General features: G+C 43.5%; 1 protein-coding gene and 1 pseudogene across 1 annotated transcript; one reads left to right on the top strand and one right to left on the bottom strand.

Annotated features, from left to right (window-relative positions):
- Window positions 1-4,710: 4,710 nt before the first annotated feature.
- Window positions 4,711-6,222, bottom strand: LOC133910029 (transcription factor MYB4-like). The gene is made up of 2 exons (XM_062352554.1): window positions 5,870-6,222; window positions 4,711-5,670 (listed from the first exon to the last, which is right to left on the bottom strand). The coding sequence occupies exons 1-2, from the start codon at window positions 6,003-6,005 to the stop codon at window positions 4,886-4,888; spliced, it is 921 nt and encodes a 306-aa protein (XP_062208538.1). The 5' UTR covers window positions 6,006-6,222; the 3' UTR covers window positions 4,711-4,885.
- Window positions 6,223-17,553: 11,331 nt separating this feature from the next.
- On the top strand, window positions 17,554-20,488 carry LOC133905984 (syntaxin-71-like; annotated as a pseudogene).
- Window positions 20,489-20,705: the final 217 nt, after the last annotated feature.

Below are 20,705 nucleotides of genomic sequence, written 5' to 3'. Positions count from 1 at the left end.
TAATATGCTCCAAGCCAAAGAAAAAACAAAGGAAAGAAAATAAAAAAGAGAAGGGAAGGGAATAATGCAAGGCAATAAAAAAGAAATGAATTGAGACAATAATGCTTGCCAAATCCAGCTCCTTGGCCCCTTAAGTAGAGTAATTAAAAAGCAAGCCCCAGGCAACGAAATCAGGCGCTCAAATTTGATGGCCTAGATGGCACCGAGCTGTCTGTGCCAGATATGTCACCGGGACCTCAACCAAACACATCTCAGACAACATCGAGGCAGTCTACCACCCACGCAAAAGCATCCCGGGTCTGAACTAAACATGTCCTTATAGATGGATGTTTACTTGTTCTCGCTGAATGTTTTAGAGATAATTGCTCAGTTATTATTTTAAAGAAATGATAATTACTATCGAGATGATGTGCGGGCTATTCTGAGTCTATACATGCGGGATAGGATGGCAAATAAGTAATTACCACTTTCTCAGAGTGAAAAAAAAACATATGCCCCGAATGTTTCAACAGACTGCTAAAATGCAGAAGTGAGCAATAGCAGCATATAGTGCTAGGGTGCCAGCAGTCAAATATATGGTTAGTTAAAAAATTACTAAAATATAAGAAGTTGAATACGGAAGGTAGAATACAGATAGTCTGGTATAGTAGGAAAAGATACGAAGAGAATCTTTTTTAATCTCTGTATAAAAATATAGATAGTATAATTTAGCTAATCTATTGGAGATACTATAAGAATGTCAGATACTGATATACTAGTATATGCTGAGATCTAGTTTATTCTTGCAATTATTATGTGTGTCGTCACGGTAGTGAGAAAATTATATCTGCTTCTTCGTGTGTTTGAAAAAAATGCAAAAATAGTCAACATATGCCCATGTATTTGCCAAAATAGATAACAGACCGGCGTATTTGCAAATCTAGCATTTGTATTCGGCAGCTCAAATACCGAAAATCCGAATTCAAAATTTCAAAAACTGAAAACATGACGGCCCCACCTTTTCGGCAACTGAGGTGCCGAATACAACATTATTCGCCATATTCAGCACCTCAGTTGTCAAAATCTTTGTGTATTAGCTGATGAATACAGTGAACAGTATTGTATTCGGCACCTCACCTGCCGAAAGCCTCCAGGCCCGCGCCGTCGCATCGCTACCGAAAGCTGGTCGTGTCATGTCACGTCACGTTGCTACCGAAAGCTGGCTCGCGCCGTCGCGTCGCTGTTTTTTTCAAGCTTTTCGTGCGCAGCGCAAAGAGTGCATCGCGTGGTGGCCATATAGGCTATAAAACGAGGAGACAAGCAGCGCAGTGCAAAGAGTGGAGAGCAGCACGCGAGGCCTAGAATCGAGAGGAACAACATCAGTGCGAAGCGAGGAGCGAGGAGAGGAGTAGCATCAGAGCAGCAAAGGAGGAGAGGAGAGGAGAAGCAACAACGTTGTGCGTGGAGAGGAGTGGAGAAGCAGCAGTACAGCGTGTGGAGAGGAGAGGAGAAGTAGCAGCGCAGCGCATAGAGAGGAGAATCAGTCCGAGGCGAGGAGGGGCAGCATCACGAGAAACAATAAGTACTTAAATTATGTTTTAATTAGTACTTGCAACAACAATAATAATTAAAGTGTTTAACTCGGTAACTACATTTGTTCAATTATTTGCTTAGTTTGATTATATGAATATGATTATTTGTTTAGGTAGTGTAATAGTAATTAGTGTGAATTTGTATAATAGTAATTAGCATGTTGTTGTGTAATAGTATTTATTTGTTTAGGTTAGTAGATTGTATAATAGTATGTAGCACGAAATTGATTTGTAAAAAAACTCGGGCACCTCAGCTCAGCTCACTCAACGCAAAGAAATCTATGAATAGGTTAATAGTGCAGTATCAATTTATAAGGAGACTGAATATTTGCTCAATGTAACTTTCATGTTAATTCATTTTAATTCAATATTGGGTATTAATTATTTTATTTTTATGCAATAATGATGATTTAATTAGCATTGTTAATTAGTACATCACATGAGAAAAATATTACATAAAATGATAAAAATACATATAAATGGAGCATTACAAAGGAATTCATTTTTTCACCATATAATATAGGGTTGAAAACATTTTAATAAATTAGTACATCACATGAGAAGAATATTAGTAAATTTTTCTACATTTTTTAGAATTTATTTGAGGCAATAAATATTCCTAGATTTTATAAAGTTGGCTTATTTGGAGAATTTTAATTAAATATTGGCTCAGGTTTTTTGATCAAACCAATTAAAATAGGTATAATTATTGGACTATTTTTTTTAAAATAAATCGTGATTTTTGAGAATTTACAATTGCTGTCACAGGCTGTATTCGGCACCTCAGGTGCTGAATACGGCTGGGTTCGTTTTTTTTAATTCTGAAATCGGATTTTTGGTATTTGAGCTGTTGAATACAGATGCTAGATTTATAAATACATCAGTCCGTTATCTATTTTGATAAATACACGGACATATAATTATCTATTTTTGCATTTTTGCCTCGTGTGTTCCAAGAGAGTAGAGAAAGGTTCGTAGTTGGTACACTATAACAAAAAGAAGCCTTGTATCGCTTTTATAAACGTCTATATATCGGTTCCTAACTATGTTTTTTAACACCATATCGAGAACGCCTCAACGTGACATAATATTTGCCACACTTCCATGGTCATTATCTAGCTAAAGATGTTCCTTACCATGATATTTAGAACATCTCAAAGTGATACGATATTAAAAACGTCTCGAAGTGAAGCATGTCTTTCTTGATGTATAGTATTGTGCACAACGGAAATTCATAATATATTCATAAGAAGTTGGATGTAAAAAACAATTTATATGAAAATATTTGTTCTCGATGAGATCTACAATTTAGGTAGAACTTTTTTATTTAAAATTATTTAGATATCTAAATAGTTGTAAAAAAGTTAAAAGAAATACAAATCTAACACTAGACGTAAAGAAGTTAAAAGGAATATAAATCTAACACCTGACGGAATTGCGTGTGACAACCTAAGTTGGTTAGTTGATCTGGTGAGAAGTCAATAGGTAGTGGGTTCGAGTCCTATGAATCACATGCGTGTTTCGCTGTATGCATCTAACATCTTGTATTTACTTAAACACGCTTAAAACTTTCATCTCTACAAAGTCCGGCGGAGATGCTCCTAACATGTTTTTTTTATAAAAACGTCTCTATTTCACTAGAGATAAAATACAACATATCTAACCTACAAATAAAGCCTATGGTTTTCCAGTAGTGGTAACAGTAAAAAAATCCATTGTACGGTGTAGAACCTTTTGACGATCGAGCGAGAATTGTGCTTGTGATTGGTGTTTAAGAGCGTGCGTGCGTGCATGGCGAGGAAGCTTCTCGGAAACCGATAGTTAGGCCTGTTTGTTTTTTATTTTTGTTCGGTTTCCGTGGCTAGAAGTGAGAATAAATAGAATTTTAGGGAAGTAGTTTTTGGAGAATGTAGAAATCTATTTTTGAGTAAAATGAATTAAAACTAAGAAACTCACTCAGAGATATTTTTATGAGAAGTTATGTTCTAAGAAGTCAACATCCTATTTTAAAAACAGCTTTTCATATAAGTTAAAAACACAGTTTTTTTTAGAAAAGATAAAATATAAAACCTAAACAAACATACGTTTAGACATGGTCGTCTGGCTAGCTAGACAGGCCATTTTTCTCCAGCAGGCTGCAGCACATCTATGTGATTTCTGAGAAGTCAAAAGCTTATTTTTGAAAAAAATAAATTAAAACTGAAAAGCTCATTGAGAGATATTTTTTAAAGCTATGTGTAAAAAGCTAAAATTTATAGTAAAAACCAATATCCTATTTTCAAAACCAGCTTTTTCAAATAACATTTAAAAAAAATCTAAAAATAGAAACCCAAACAAATCTATCCTTATACATATCCGTCTGTCTAAGCTGGACGGGCATGCACTTTTCTCATGCAGGACAAGGCTCAACATCCCTGTGATAAACAATGGGAAATGCCTAAACGTGGCTTGTTTATCTAACGCTAACCCTAATTCCATGTGCTCCAATAGGACCGATAAGACAAAGATCAAATAGTACTAAACACAAGAGGCACTATTAATCAAATGTAACGTGGTTCGGTACACAGGGAACACAATCATCTGTTCCACCTCGAGAGTTCGCTTGCGTGCACACGCCTCGTTTCCGCGCTGCGCTGCGCTGGTGATTAGATTGGCGATGATCCCGAATCGAACGGGTTGACGAACGGGTCCGCGCGCGCCACTGTTGCCCGCGCATGCACGCGAGCCTCATGAGCGAGCTGGTCCATGCCGACGCCGCGCGCGAACACGGCACCGCGCGCGCCAACCCTGCTAGCCTACGTCGCCGGCCTTCGTCGTCATCATGATCATGACGAAGAAACGCGAACGCATGCAGGAGAAGAACTGAGACCAAGCGATATCCAGATGATGATTTGACAGTCCCGCAAGTGACAAGTCACAACTACTACTATAACTAGTAGTATAATTATAAGTAAATTAATCTGGTGCTTAGACTTGAGGTGGACTTGATTGCTCGAAAACTACGGCTTCATAGCCTCTAGGCTAGGGGGCAGGCATAGACTTACCAAGTCATTATCACATTGACAAAGCCACCAAATAATAGTTTTGAACAGAAACAGACTGGTTGGTAGGCAGAGCGAAGCTAGGCGGCTAGCAATAGCGAATTGGCAATCCACATCTAATTTCTCTATGACATGGTACTAGTAGTCACATATAAGATAATGTACATGTAATGTTCTCACGGAGAGAGAGTGAGAGCCAAGAACTAGGTGGAAGCTGGCCATGAATAATCATCGATGCATTCACGCGTGGACGGACGGGACGTTAGTGTACTCTCATGTCAAGCTGTGGCACAGGCCGGCCGGCGGCTTGACGTAATCCGCGGCGGCCCACATCTCCGGCTGTGAGTCGGGGAAGTAGCACGCCGAGAGCTCCTGCAGGGACGACGCTCTGTCCTGCAGCAGGGGCCCGAACACGCCGCCGAAGTGGTCACCGGGCGGGAGGAACTCGCCGGCCCCGAGGAGCTCGGGTAGGAACATGTCGTCGAAGGCCATGGCCCCGGCCCAGCTGCTGACGTCGGCCTGTGGTGGGGGCACGGGGCCAGAGAACTCGGCGAGCGACGACGCGTGCTGCTGTGGCACTGTCGCCGCGCCGTCGTAGCGCGCGAGCGGTGCCTGCAGTGTCGACGGGGAGGAGCACATGGCCCCGAAGCTGCAAGCGTCGCCGCCGCTCGCGGTGGCGACCGCTGACGACGCGGACGCGGGCGACGGCTGCATGGACGGGCATTGGTTCTGGGGAGTGGGCGGCGGCCTGACGAGGGCGCCGCTGCGGTCACGGCCTCGACCTCCGGCGCCCGAGCTGTGGCAGTGGCGGTAGTACTCTTGCTGCTGCTGCAGCATGGCGATGGCCTTCTTCTTGAGCTTGGTGTTCCAATAGTTCTTGACGTCGTTGTCCGTCCGGCCGGGCAGCTTGGACGCGATGATGGACCACCTGCTCCCTATGGAGTTGTAGAGGGAGCAGATGATCCGGTCTTCCTGCTCGGTGTAACCGCCGTGCTTGATGTCCGGGCGCAGGTAGTTGAGCCACCGCAGCCGGCAGCTCTTGCCGCACCGGTTCAGCCCTGCACGCGCAACGCCACGTACAAATCAGCAAAATTCAGAAGCAAATTAACTCGCTTGGCGAGCGCGCACGCACGCGCGGCTCGCAAACCGAAACCAGAGCAACGACGCCGGCGCGCGACTGCAAGCGCTCGCACCCTACCCTTGCAAACCGGCAGGCACTCTTGCATGCACTCATGCCATGCCTCTGCACGCACGTACCTGCTTTGTGCGGGAGCGCGATCCAGTTGCCGCCGGTGCCGTGGTTCTGGACGTAGCTCCGCAGCTGCGCGTCCTCCTCGGGCGACCACGGCCCCTTCTTCACGCTCGCCTTGTCGCAGCACGGCGCGCGACCCATCCTCCCTGCGTCCTCCCACACCTCCCTCTCCAAACTCGGATCACGCGCGCGAACGGGCGCAGTCGAACAGACAGGCGCGCAGCACTTCACCTCCCGGGACGGGCCCTGACGCGGCACGGCACCCGGTGGGGAGTCCTGCCGCGCGGGCGGCCGCGGCACCGTGGGGAGGCAGGCTTCGGCTGCGGTGTGTTCCTGTGCGTGCGGGGCAGCTGTCTGGGCGTGGGTCTTGCAGGAGAGATGGCAGGCAAAGGCTAGCAACGCAGCCTGATTTTATAGCGGCCGATTCAGCCACCAGGGGCGTGCTCTTTCGGTCCGGTTGTGCGTGCTCCAGGTGCGACCATTTTGCGAAGCCCTCCCCTGTCCCGACCGTATTATTGTTCGTCTCTATCGCCGTATCGCGTCGCGGACGTTTTAAATCGCTATATTTTATGAACCAGACTAAAGAATGCACGTCACCTTTATATTTGGCAACCCACCCCAACTTGATTTCCCATCTTTCCCTTTTAGGCATTCTCTAAAGCTACATATCCAATGACAAGCAAATCAAAATGAAATTTTGTCTTAATACTCTAATTTGCATCTTGAAATGATAAGCAAATCATCATAATATCATGAGCAATTTTGAATAAAATTTAAAAGCAAGTTACAACACATATAAAAGCAAATCATCAACGGATGCTTTCTTAGACCAGTATGTTCCATATTTTCTACTAAACTAGTACATTTGGAGAGCAAATTGTGCAAAAATCAAATTTGAGAAAAAATCATCAAAAAATTGGAGAGCAAATTGTTGTCTATCTGCAAGCAAATCAATACAATTTGGAAAAGCAAGTTGTTGCATAGGTATAAGCACTTTTCTATAATTTGTGAGCAAGTTTTCCAAATTCAAAATCAGTGAATCAATTCGCTAAAAAACTAAAAGCAGGACGTCACAAGCCTGGCAGAGCCTCAAGTCGAGCCATGGGGCTATAAAAAGGCATAGCCCTGGCCCCTCTTCTTTCTTTTTTTTCCCATTTCACCACCGCCGCCCTAAAATCCATCGCCACCACCCCATCCATCGTTGTTCTTCCTCCGCAAGCTATTGAGGAGCCCTAGGAGGATGCCACCATCCATGTGCACTCTCTGTTGACCAGAAGCCCGATGGCCATCCGAGCCATAGACCGAGCACCGTCGCCGTCGCCTCTTTGACGCATCACCGGTGGCCACCGTGTCCGTCACCGTTCTTGCTCTCAATGAGCATCCCAGCCCCCTCACGAACCCACCTAGTTAGCATGTAGTCGTTCTCGTGCTTCCTTCTCGCGCATAGCCACGTGCAGGCGTGTTTTGCCCCACCGCCGTGCAGTTACTCACTGCTGGTGTGCCTTATTCTTTTGTGTGTGGTCCGACCATCGCGCCGTGTAGTCCAGGGAGCTCTAGGCCTCTTTTTTCCTGCTAGTTGACCACGCCAGTGCGGGGGAGGTGCTGCCCAATTTTCTTGCACCACCTTTATCTGTTTTGGCCGCCATCCAGTATTGCTCCAGTCCTAGCCCGCCATTGATGAGCCCCTAGCCGAGTCCCCTGTAACGCGTATGTGGTCGGCGATGGTATCTCGCTGTAGAACCCTAGTGGAAACCCAACTCTGGCGAGCTCACCTGTGCGCTCCGCCGCAATTGCTCACCGACGACCGTTTCCCCCCTACGCACTGCACTCTTCCCCGCGTGCACGCACTCGAGTTGCAGGGCCTGCTCATGCTCTGCGTAGTCTAGCCGAGCAGGCCGTGGCTTGGCCCACGCACCGCTGGCTTGCCAGGCCATCCCAACCTCCATGGGCCTCGCTCTAGTGGGTCGGTCTAGCTCCACAGCTCATAAAATCAACCGGCCTAAACCTGAGCGGGTTAGGCACTATAAATCCCATGATAGTGCAGCCCAGCCCAGCCCATCCAAGCCTAGACGAGGCCTAATCCGAGCTCATTTCGGCCCAACTGAGTACTGTTCATCTGGGGCTAGTACTGTTCATTGGGTCCCACCTATGAATAGTACAATTTCGTATTTTTTTCAATTTAAGTTTAGATTAAATCTTTCAGAGTCATAACTTCTCTATTCTGACTCTGATTTTGACGATTCTTTCCCCAAAATTCATCTAAATTCGAGATCTATCTATCCATCATAGTGTGATGTCCATTATAGCTCATTTGACTTTCCATTTGGTGTTATTTATTCTTCTCTAGTATAGCCCGTTAATGATCATAGTCACAAATTGAAGAACTGCTATAATTTCGCGATTGCTGCGCGGGAAGCATCAGGAACGAGGAGGATCCTAACTACAACCAAAATCTTGAAAACAACTTTAGAGAAGTCAAGTCCTATTTCCTTGATCATATTGAACACATGCTTTCAGATAATCTACATGATCAACTAAAAATTAACTTATTATCGCACGTGTTATGTATTGCGCTTTTACAAACTATTTATGATAGTTACTCCTATCAAACACTTATCGTGCCTTAAATATCATCATATAGAATACATATCACTATAGGATTTACCTGTCGTTATCTATATTAATGTTGGACGACGCCTTTATATCTAGTACCTATATGATTGAATACGTCTCCTCGGAGACGTCACTTTTAAAATACATCTCTTCGGATATAACAATTTATTATTATCAATATTAACTCATATATCATGTATCCTTGATGGTTGTGAATTCCGTGATGGTTGTAAAATCCTTGATATCGTGTGGGATATGGAGGGTGATATGTAAAAATGGGTGAAAATTGTTTGGCCATGGGCAGGTAGAGTGGTACTATGGGGAGGATCAATGCTCTTGGGGGCTTGAGTTACCTAGTGGTATTTATTGCCAATGAGGATGTCTGGCTCGGCCACTTAAGGATTGAGTCATTGCACCGTTATGCTTAGCCACACTCATGCAACCATGCGTCCTATATGGGCAGGACTTAACTTTTCTTTCACCGGACTAGGTTGAACATCATACTATGAGATTGGGGAGCAGCAAAGAGTGAAGTGACCATCTATCCCTCTATTTAAATGTTTCGAGAATCGTCCAACAACTTAAAAAGGGGACTAGAATTCAATACAATGCCTCTGGTACTTGGGGTATCTCGTAGAAAAGTTCGACAAAAAAGGTGATTGAAGTGTTTCGATATGATTCACTCCTCTGCTTACAACGGTTTGGATGTTGATTATATCACGTTGGTACAGTGTACAACCTCTGTATAGTATAAAACTATTCGAATAGCCATGTTCATAATCATGGACATGCGACAACAATAACCATTTTGATTAGACTCCAGATGCGTGTGTCTTGATAAGTGAATGTGTGGACTAGATGTCTGGTGGTGTCTGTGTGATGAGGTTACTAGCTCAATCCACCAGGAGCTATGTGGTACTAGAGGTACATTAGATGTGATCATAGGGACTACGGAGCGAGGTGTAGTTCATCCTAGGATCAAAAACCCCTAGATATAGCTTGTTACCTTATTTTTGAACTATTCAAACTGTTTAAGGTCAATAGTAGATGATATAATGAAATACCTGCATAAAACTATTTTGCGCTAACTAAAACCGTAAAACCTCATTCTTGAATTACTCTTTTATGCATCTATCAACACTTTAAAGTAGTATAGGGTTTGCTGAGTACCTTCTGCACTCACTCTTGCTATCATTCAGATGATGAAGCCGATACCGATTTCGCCGAAGGTGCAGGCGAGGATGAAGAGTAGTTGTAGAAGTTGTATTCGCACACTAGCTGTTTGTGGTTATAGGTCCTTGCTTTTCGCTGTGTTTTTTTTTTCCGTTCAGTGAGGTTTGTAATATATTGTATATTTTGTAAACCTTTTGTACTCTAAACCTTAGTATTTATATATGAAATTTGACTGTGATACTATAACTATTATATTATATGTATCAGTTATTTGATCTAGGAACTGATACAGGAGTCATATGAGATCCTAGGTTCGAGATCTTACACACTCGGAAATTAGACATTACCATTTTTTATATGCTAGAAAACAAGACTTTTCTTGTTCAATCAAACACACGGTTGGATAAAAATCGGACACTGCTACTTCTTTCTTCTTCCTCTGAATGCCTGACAATGGTCTTCTTTTCTGTGCGTGCCAGCTGAATCAATTGTCTGCCCACCTATCATCAGCGGCTCTCCCATCACCGTATCTGCACTCACCGCCCTCTATCGTGCTAACCAATTCATTTTCATGCTCCTCGTTATCAGCACCATCCACCGGTCATTCTCTCCCGTTTTACCTATGCACCTGCCTTCTCTACCGAACCGGCCTTCCTCTCTCAAAAGCTCTTCTAAATCCCACTAGGAAAGAACCCTCTATCACATGTCGGTAACAATCTCACCCAACTTATAGAGTTCAGACGCGTTCATATGGTTGCGGGGAAATTTTCGAGTTTCTGACGCTGAACTCTAGGAAACGTGTATAAAAAATGTCGTGTCACTATAGTTGCCTCACTAGCTGCTGTTGACTGGAAATGAGAGGTCGCTTATATTTTCCTTTTGGGCACGGTCAATTCGTCTGATTGTACTGTGTACGAGTACAATTATTGCTTATTTTGCACCCCACTGCAGCACGTGGAGAGGAGGCTTTTTTATTTATTTCTCCCCCTTAGAATAATGGATACTTGGAAGAGGAAGTAAATTCTACAGTATTCTGTTTAGAAAGATTTTTACGAGATCTTGTTTATATCATTTATCTTGTGATTAAATAGCTGAATTAAAGATAAGAGAAAGTGAATATGTGTCATCATATGAGAGAAGATCTTTAGTAAAATAGAACCCTATAAAATTTATTTTTATAAGAAATTGCTCAGCAGGAGTGCAGCTCGTGTGAATTTCGTGCCAAATGTGCTCCGGGTCTCAAGTTTGTTGCTCACTGCGACGTCATAGGTGGGCGCCCAGTTTCGAAGTCCCGGGTTGAAAAACAGTTGTGCATGGTTCAGGGATCTTTCACCACAGGTCGCACTGAATGTTCAGGTAAAACTCTCTCGTGCCGTTTTCTTTAAGAAAAAAAAAAACGAAAACTCTATCATGCCTAGACTAGTAGCTCTAGAACTGCGAGCTCGTTCCAAACTGCAGTTCTAGTGATTGACGATGCAGCGTTGCTTTGCTTCTTTTCAGAAACACTCCCATGCGATGCTTGCTTGCCATATGAATTGTTTGGTGCTTTCGGCTAGGGAAGGGAGCGTCCAATTTCCAAGCATCGCACAAGCGGTCAAGTGTTGTAACTCACGAGTTTGTCCCCCGTCTTAAGCTTCCTCTTATCCGTTGAGGCTTTTTGTTATTGTTTTCGATGGTTCTTTTTTAGTCTTTGGACTATGTGCATCCTAATTATGTATAGTTCGAAAATAATTTTTTTTATGATTATATCATTTGATTTAACGATGAGAGTTAATAAAATTTTATTTATAAAAAAAACAAGTCAATGCGCAACAGGAACCGTCTTTGTTTTGCCGTTACGACACCGAATCCGTTTGACATCACAAACTTACGGTGCACCGGCAGCTTGACATCCATCTCAAAAAAAGGAATAACTTGCCATCTTTTCGTTCTGAAGGAAAAACTATAGGAAAGGATCGAGCTAGCACCTTGATCTTAGCATTGGTGAAGACCGAAGGGTGAGAAGTTTACAAGAAGGACAATCATGTGGTTCACACGCACGCCATGCAAGACGGTGGCAAGCATGGAGTTTCCTAGCTTTGACTCTTGTTCTGTCCCGGATAACTTTCAAAGGTTTGGACTTTGAAGAACCATGGAAGGGCGCTTAAAAAAATGAGGCATGCATCGCAACCGATTCACATGTGGTTTGGTTGAATTGTGCCATGGGGTTTGTGTTCTTCTTTGACGGGAATATGATATTTGCGTTTGAAAGTTTGAGTTTGGTCCGCTAACTTCTGATGTTTAGCAGTCCCGACGGACACGCTGTTACTTGCAGAAAAGTACCTCCTCTAAAAATATATACTCTATAACTTTTGGAACAAGTAGTGGCAAATCTAGCACAAAATTTTAGGGGTCTAGCCGACTCGTGCCGCTGGTCCATCCGCCTCTTCAATGACCTGTCAAAATTTCCAAGGGGGCTCGGGGGATCTTAGACCATCTCCAACGGTTTCCCTTCGGGAACCAAAATCCCTTCACGACGGGATTTTCGTTCCCTTCAGCGCTCCAACGGTTTTCCTTCACGGTTCCCGTCACGACGGGATTTCTAGGGTCATTCCCTTCAGGACAGGATTCTCTCTCCTTTCCCTTCGCGATTCCCCTCGAGGGGAAGCTGTTGGAGATGAGAGGAAATAAAGGAAATGAGAACGGGGAAGGGAACGAAATAAAGAGAATATGGTTGGAGATGGTCTTAGATGCGCTGGCACCGTAGGGGGCTTGAGCCCCGCGCCTATTGGAAGATCTGCCGCTGGGAACAAGGAACATAAGATAAATCTTTTTTCATGATATTACTAGTTCATTTGGGTCTATAACTTACTTCGTGCTAATATATATATGACGCATTGTTTTACTCCTATGTGTATACTCCCGCTCTAATAAGTGTTAAAAAGGAGTATATACATATTAAAAAGTAATATATACATATCAAAAAATAATATATACTTCACTAAATAAATATATACATCTAATAAAATAGTATATATCTCTCAAAAAATAGTATATACTTCAGTTATAACATGATCAACAGTGAATCGAGGTGCAAGTGATATATATATATATATATATATATATATATATATATATATATATATATATATATATATATAACGCTATTCTACACCTACGCAGCCCAGCCCAGCCGCGTTAGCAGGCCACCCCGCCCCAGCCTGAGCTAGCAGGCCACCCCGCCTTGATGCACACCATGTGGTCGCTCTAGCCGCACGCTCGTGCTCGCCCGCGAGTGCCTCGGTGCCTGCCAGCCAGCACGCGCCACATGGGGCGTAGCTGTGTCTGCCTAGTGCCACGTGCTCGCCCGCGCGCACCTCTCGCCGCTCAGTAGATGTCCATAGTGTCGGTAGTTATTCAGTAGTGTGTAGTTATTTAGTTGTTGTTCAGTAGTGTCAGTAGTTTTATCAGTAATTAATGTTCAGTAGTGTCAGTTGTGTTAGTAGTTGTTCAGTAGCCCTAAGTTATAGTAGTTTTTGTTCAATAGTTATTGAATGATGTTAGTAGTTATTAGTAGTTGTCTAGTAGTTTCAAGTCACAGTACTAGCACTACTGAATAAACTATTGATAACCACTAAAATTACTGACACAAACTATTGAATAATATTACTATGATTTAGAACTATTAAATATTAAACTACTGACACTACTGAATAATTTTTTAGTAGTTGCTCAATTACTAACATAACTACTAAACAACAGAATTACTAATAACTATTGAAGAATTACTGAATAACAGCTACTGGACAACTACTGAGTGAGTGGCACAGGAAGAGTGGCATGTGGCGAGCGCGACGCAGGTGCACGTGCGTGGGTGTGTGAGGCGAGCAGCACGGGGGACATGTGGCATGGGCGCGCGCGGGGGCGAGGGTGGTGAGTGGCGTGGGGACATGTGGTGCGTGGGGCGCGCGGGGGTGACGTTGGCGCGAGCGCGTGTAGGGGTGGTGTGGGGACACGTGGCACACCGGGGGGGGGGGCACTCGAGCGATTGGGTGCGCGTGCGGTTGCGTTGGGCTAGCTAGGGCGCACGTGTTGGGCTTGGTGGTGTAGAATATTATTCTACATCATAGGTGTATTATAGCACACACACACATATATATATACTACTTAAAAAGTCTCTAATGAGTCCCACATCCACTGAATCCCATGAGTCCCTCGCCCACCCCATCCACCTCTCTCATATAGGAGCCATGTCGCTAGGTGGCTCCTGCGTAATCGCCCCAAGAATCTGATATAGCTAATGGTGCACGTGAATGCCTCCCCACCATCCCATCCCTGCCAGGCCCACCGCTGTCATCTTCTCCTCCCTCGATATATAGCCCTGACCCCAGATCGACTGTTGTCGCCGTGTCTTTGACGCCACCACCGTCCAAGAACGAGCCACTCTTGTTATCACGTCTCTGAATGAAGCGTCGCCATCGTCATCCCCGACCCAAGCCCCCTTCTCCCTCGCTCCCGCCCCCGCCGTCGGTGCCTCCCTCCACCTCCGTGGTGCTGCGCTTTGCCACCGCCTTTGTGCACCCCAGTAGCAGGAGGGGTGGCGCGGTCGGGGCAGGGGTGGTCACATGGTACCTCGGCTTGATCGAGGAAAGGCCGGTGCTGATCAAGAGTGTTGCCGTCGACGCCATCTTCACTCGGCCGCCGCCACCACTCACTCCAAACTCGGGCTCTCGTCATCGCCGTTGCCATGCAATGCAACTACACACGTCGCCCCTCCGGCCTTGCCACCCATGGATCCACACCGCCCCTTCGGCCTCGCCGTCCATTCCACGGATCCAAGTTGCCCCTTCTGCCTCGCCGTCCGGTCCACGGATCTATGCTATCCCTTTGGCCTCGTCATCCTCGGCAACAAGTACGCATGCCTTCCTTCCCACTCTTCCTCCCTCCTTCCTTATCCTTAGATTCATCCGCCCGGCCCCCGCTGTCGCGGGGCAGGACGAGGATGACGCGATCGCGACCTACATCATTGGTAGATCATCTCTGCACACCATTCACATCTGCATCAACGCAGCAAAGGTGCAAGGCACAAGTAACCAGCCAGCCTCCCTATCTCCGTCGCTCCCTCCTCGTGTCCCAAAACTTTCACCACCCGCACCCCTACCCCACCGTCACTAGTGTCGTCGGTGCCTTCTTCCCCGGCCCTGAAGTAAGGGATCCCACCGCAGTATGACTTGGACACCAAGTGGGATGTGTGCCTCGACCTCTCCATCCGTCGCATCGCCTATTCCTCCCTCACTGGCACCTTCGCGTGCCTCCTCCTCTTTCGTAAGTAAGCCCCTAACCCCCCCCCCCACTTAACCTCCTATTGCGCTTCATCTCGTGAGATCTATGTGTGCTGTGCTTGGTACTTTGGTGCTGGATGGGTAGATACATCTCCGCTGCTAAATCCATAACAAATTCCTTCAAAGTTGTTTAGGTTGCATGCTTCGTAGCAGTAGAAGTTTAAATTGGTGATGCGATAGTGTCATAGTGTGGAGTTCAATCACAAATCAAAGGGCTAGGTGTGGTTGGTCACTTGCTATTTGCATCAGATAGATGAAAGTAGCAGCCTTTGTGCTTCGGTAATTGTGAAAGTTGATGCCTTTAGATCCCTCACTTGAAGAAACATCCTTGACGATTACTTTGATTTCTCTAATGACTTCTTATTTGCACTTGATTTCTGAAGATTTTTAGCTTCTGTTATTGAAGTTAATTAGATTCATATAGCAGTGTGATTTCTTTCAGAATACATACCTCTTTTGATTATTTACTTTCTATCAGACTTGAGTGTTGTTTATTTTCTGTAGTACTCAAACTCAAGCGCACCCTACTTAACATTTGAAATTTGTTGTCTTTCTCTCTCACTATCAAATAGCTATATGACTGATTTCAAAACGAACATAAATATATGACTAATAATTGCTTAAAGCTAAGCACCTACCTTATATTCGGTTACCTAAAAAAACTAGCTTGAAAGACTGGTCTATATGCCTTGAGTATCCATATAGCTTTCTCAATCCCATCCTCATTTTTCTCATAATTGTTTACTTGTTGTGTTTCATACCATTAAGTGTACCTTCCATAGAGAGAGGTGGTGAGCCGAGATGGTTCCTGAAGCCACCTCTCAGGTGGGCAACCCGGGTTCGATCCCGGCACCCACCCCCGGAGGCACTGTTCAGCACCTACGTGGCTGAGGAGTGTGGGCCTCCTTAATGAAAAAAAAGTGTATCTTCCATAATTATTTTGTGCTCTATGTTGTCATCAACTACTGGCAAGCTAAGAGAATATGTTAACCCTCTAGAATGTAATATCTATTGTCTAAGTCTAACATTGTTGGTTCCCTTATTGAAATCACATTTATTTTTATGAACACAGATTTATTCCCCTTACTATTTTGAGGTGAGCTTAGAGGTTTTAGCAAGATGAACCGTCTGCTTTAAACATGGTCACTTAACATTAGTGTTTATTCATGTTGAAATCTTGCGGTTTAGCTCAATGATTTTAGAAAGATAAATTATCTTTTTTAAACATGATCATTAGTCTTGCAATCTGCATCTTCCACTCAATTTTCTTGGCCAATGTCTTCACTCATTCTCTTTCAGTTTTTCTACATCTATCTATTATTATGTTATGGTGATTTCAATTGAGAATTTCCATTCGGTGTGGATGTTGATCATATACAGATGACTGAGGCCACACACTGCTCCATTATCGTCTTCATGATGATTCAATGCAAGTATCATTTTTCTTAAACAAAGGTAACCATCATCTGAGAGTTTGCATGTTAATTCCTTATGATGTCTATTGTTCTGGTTATGCAAAAACTGAGTCATTTACACGATAGGAACACTGTGGTAGACTGGTAGGTCTCAGGATACAAAAGAAATCATACTGCTCTAAGGAACACGAAAATGATGTTGCTCAAGCCCCCAAAAGAGAACTTGGGTGTAATCTTGCATCTTTGGCTAACATGATCACTGGATGGACCAGTATTTCGATATTGTTGTCTTCGTATATCTAAGTTTCACTTTAGCCCTTGTTTTTATGCCAGCTTCAGTTAAATAGAAGTCTCAATCAGTGGGTCTGAGAAGATATATCTAAATTTTTCTTTGTTCCATACATTAACATTCAATTAGAGTTATCATGTAGTAAGAAACTGCCATCATAGAAGTTTTTTTTAATCTTCACCCCCCCCCCCCCCTCATTTTTCATCCGTTAATTACACCTGTAGTTCTCTTCTACATTCGATCCTCAGAGTGTGTACCATTTCACTTATCTGGATGAATTGTACAACCTAAATTCAAAACTTCATTCACCGTGTTCTTGAGAAAAGACTAATATGAACCTCACTGTAGGATTAAATCGGATGATTTTGTGGATATTTTCGGGCTGCACAAAGCATGATGTTTGAACATGCAAGATCAGCTCACTTGTCGATAATATATCACAAGTGTGTGATTGTCTCCATCGAGAGAAGCAATAGCTTTTTCATATACTAGATGTTATCTTGTATATTTTTTATTTCATTGCAACGGTCGCAACACTCAACTATGTAACTTTTCTAAGGAAAAAAAGCACGCTGTGATGCCTTCTTTCGCCAACATCAAACCGCAAGCGCAAGCAATAAAAAGCCCAATACAAGCACGCAAATGAAGACGAAAAACAAAGGCCCAACAGTTACAGCCCAACCGCTCAGAAAGGGAAATATATTTATAGCCCAAAACAGCACGATCCATCACGACACAACCCAAGCCGTGGCCCTGGTTGGCCGTCGTGCCAGCCCCGACTCCGCGCCGAGCCACCCTGTGACCCACCCACCTGCACCGCCATCGCACCGGCAGTCCGGCACCGTCACCACCCCGCGTCGGCTCTTCTCTAAGTCCAGCAACTCGCCGAGAGCGTAGAGGCGGCGGTGCCCGCGCGAATGAGAACCGAGAGACGCAGGGGGCAGGATGAGCGTGATCGACATCCTGACGCGGGTGGACGCCATCTGCCAGAAGTACGACAGGTACGACGCCTCTACGCCTCTACGCCTCTACGCCTCCGTCGATGCCGAGATCACCGAATGCCTCGAGGTAAGTGTCCCCTCCCCGGCGTTTTCTCTCGTTTCGCTTTGCAGGTTTGTCCTTCTGATCCTTTCTAGCGGCCTGGGGCGTGTGCGCGCTTCAGAAAGCGGAGGCGGCGAAGCAGGAGAAGAATCGCGCCACGGTGGTCGAGCTCAACGCGGAGATCCGCCGCGCCAAGGCCAAGCTTCTCGAAGAGGACCTGCTCAAGCTGCAGCGGCTCGCCTTGAAGAAGGTCACTTGCACCGCTCACTTGCTGCATTTTTGTACTCTTATGCCTTCTTTGAATCCCTGGTGACCAGTACGATATCTGTGAGGTTGTTGGCGCGAGGAGCTGCTCCCTGTAACGGTTGTGCTTTTGGAATTGGAAGTGCATGGTTTGGCCTAAGCTTACTGGGATGGACTCAATACTGCTAAATTTAGGATGTGGTTTCAATCCATGCTTGACATCGAGTATTGAGTTAGGAAGTGATTCTTATGCTTTTTTTTTTCTTTGAACGAATTGCTTCCAAAGCTCCGGCTGATTCTTCCACTGGCGGAACTAGTTTTGTATTAATTTTTGAAAATTTTGATGAGTTGTATCACTTTTTTAAAAGAGTGAGGCGAATTTAGGACTTAGGGGTGTACGCTACATTTATAAGGCATGTACCTAAGTACCTTGCCAGGATATATAATCTATGATCACATAGGAAAGATGGGAGGGTAGTTCTGCTGAAGAATATGCCGTGCTTCAAAGCATTGCTTGTCTTATAATTTATAGTATCCATTGTGTTTTGTGGAACTTTTCGTGGGAGAAACCTAAAAGCATGGTTAGTCTTGTTTGTCGACTGTCAGGGTTCTTGCTTGCTGTCCTTTAGGGTATTTTAAAGATTTGGTATTTTAAAAATTTGCATGGAAATACTTCCCATGCAAAGATGAAGCCTTTGAGTAAATTTGTTCATATATTCAAGAAATAAAGTCGTTGAGGTGTTCTGGACACACCTCCAATTCTTCTTTCAGCACTGTTTTTTTCCTCAGTTTGATGATGTGCTCAACTTGGCTTATTTGATATTATTATTGTTATAGTTTGGAAAAAAACTAGTTCTGAAGGCTTGCCCTATGACAGGTCAAAGGTCTTTCAAAAGAGGAACTTGCAACTAGGAGTGATCTGGTTTCTGCCTTACGTGATAGAATTCAGGCAATACCAGATGGCAGTGCTATGCCAACAAAGAAAACTGGATTATGGGGAGCTTCAGGATCCAGCACAGGAACGGGAATTAAGTTTGACTCCACTTCTTGTTAGTCACCATTAATTTTATTTATCTTTGCATAGCCTGGCTGCTTAGTGTTGGTATGCTGATGTTCATTCTTTTTCCTTACTTCTAATTGCAACAACTTGTCAAACTTATTTTTTTAATAAAAACATTGGCTATAAAGTTGCGAATGATATGCTCTTTGACTATTATGCAACTCTTCTATTGTATATTTTGGGAGATTTAAATCACTACTGTAATTCACTGGGAGGTGGTTGTGTGTTATTTCCCCTTTCCCCCCTTGGTGAGGCTTTTACATGTAAACTTTCTATGCCTTATGAGTAATTTTTCTGATTGTGTGAACCAGCTGTCCAGCAGCCCAGCTCAAAAGAAATCAGTATCATCGTTAATGAAAGGATTCTATTCTGTATTGATGCATGAGATCCCATTTGCTTGCACTTCTTATGTTGGCTATGTATCTCACAATCTACAATCTGCTGCTGTGAGCATATCTCATATTGGGACCTAGCATTATCTGAACCATATTTGCCTATCTTCCATGCTCAAATTATCGCCAATTTCATTCTTTGCCCGCAAATGTTTTTACATGGAGTGCAATATGAAACTGATTCAAGCATGCAGATGACAGATGCTTTAGCACGGCCTTTTGAGCCTAAAATTCTTCAGCTGGAATAATATTTTCTTTGCTTTTCTTAGCATGGTGGTTTTGTAGTTGTGTTTACTTTCAATTTGTATAATTCATTGATTAAGATGGGATATGTTATTTTTGGCAAATTTTAGGTTCATTACTTTTTGTGTGTGCGTGTGTGCTCTGTTCCTTTTATATGCATACAGATGGAAACTTTGATAGCGAGTACTTTAAAGGGACAGAAGAATCTATTCAGTTTCGCAGGTAATATGAAATGCGCAAAAATGAAACATGTATCAATCTGTTTATTCTTTTATCTTCTTTCATTCTTCCACTTCTTGTATAACCTAGCATGCCAGCTGATGTCATTTCATTATGCAGGATGAAGGTTTGGAAACTCTGAAAAACATGGCCTGTGATATGAATGAGGTTATCTGCTGTGCTGTAGTTATATTTATATGGTGATCATACCCAAGTTTTAGCTAATGTATTGAATTGCTATGTCGACCAGGAATTAGATAGACAAGTTCAATTAATGGATGAAATGGACGCCAAGATGTGTTACCTGTCAATGATGGGGTCATTTTCACATTTTGTTCCTCATTTAGTGATTTTCTTGAATGTTTACTTTATAATATTATGCTGAATATAAGTGGATAGAGCAAATGCAGACATGAAAAATACTAATGCCAGATTAATGGAGACCGTTCTTCAAGTAGTATTTGCCAACACGCAAGATGTTTTTTCAATTAATGATTGTGGGAGTTTGTTACAGAACTTTTCTTTGTCCTCCCTTGTTATCAGTTGAGTAATTTTTGTATTGATATCATCGTACTCTGTGTCATTCTTGGTATTGCTGCCTACCTTTATAAGTAAGCCTTATTTTCTTTCCTTTTATAAACAGCTGTGTTGTGTACTTGTGTCCAAACTACTCTGCGTAGCAATTTCTTCGTTGGGCACAGTTATTCTCAGTGCCATGAAAGAAAACATGACAATTATTTCTATTACATTGACTGGGAACATTTTTAGAGACAGAATGCATTCCCATAACTAGTAAAATTATGATTCTGACATTCGAATAAAGCAAATAATC

The sequence above is a fragment of the Phragmites australis genome, chromosome 2, assembly GCF_958298935.1.
Source record: "Phragmites australis chromosome 2, lpPhrAust1.1, whole genome shotgun sequence".
NCBI lineage: Eukaryota > Viridiplantae > Streptophyta > Magnoliopsida > Poales > Poaceae > Phragmites > Phragmites australis.
The sequence above is the reverse complement of the archived record's forward strand: the minus strand, read 5'-3'. Positions and strand labels throughout refer to the sequence as shown.

Excerpts from the sequence above, each read along its gene's own strand:
- LOC133910029 (XM_062352554.1), bottom strand. The coding sequence starts at position 6,005 with ATGGGTCGCGCGCCGTGCTGCGACAAGGCGAGCGTGAAGAAGGGGCCG. Across the intron at positions 5,671-5,869 it reads CGCGCTCCCGCACAAAGCAG|GGCTGAACCGGTGCGGCAAG; the intron begins GTACGTGCGTGC and ends TTGCGCGTGCAG.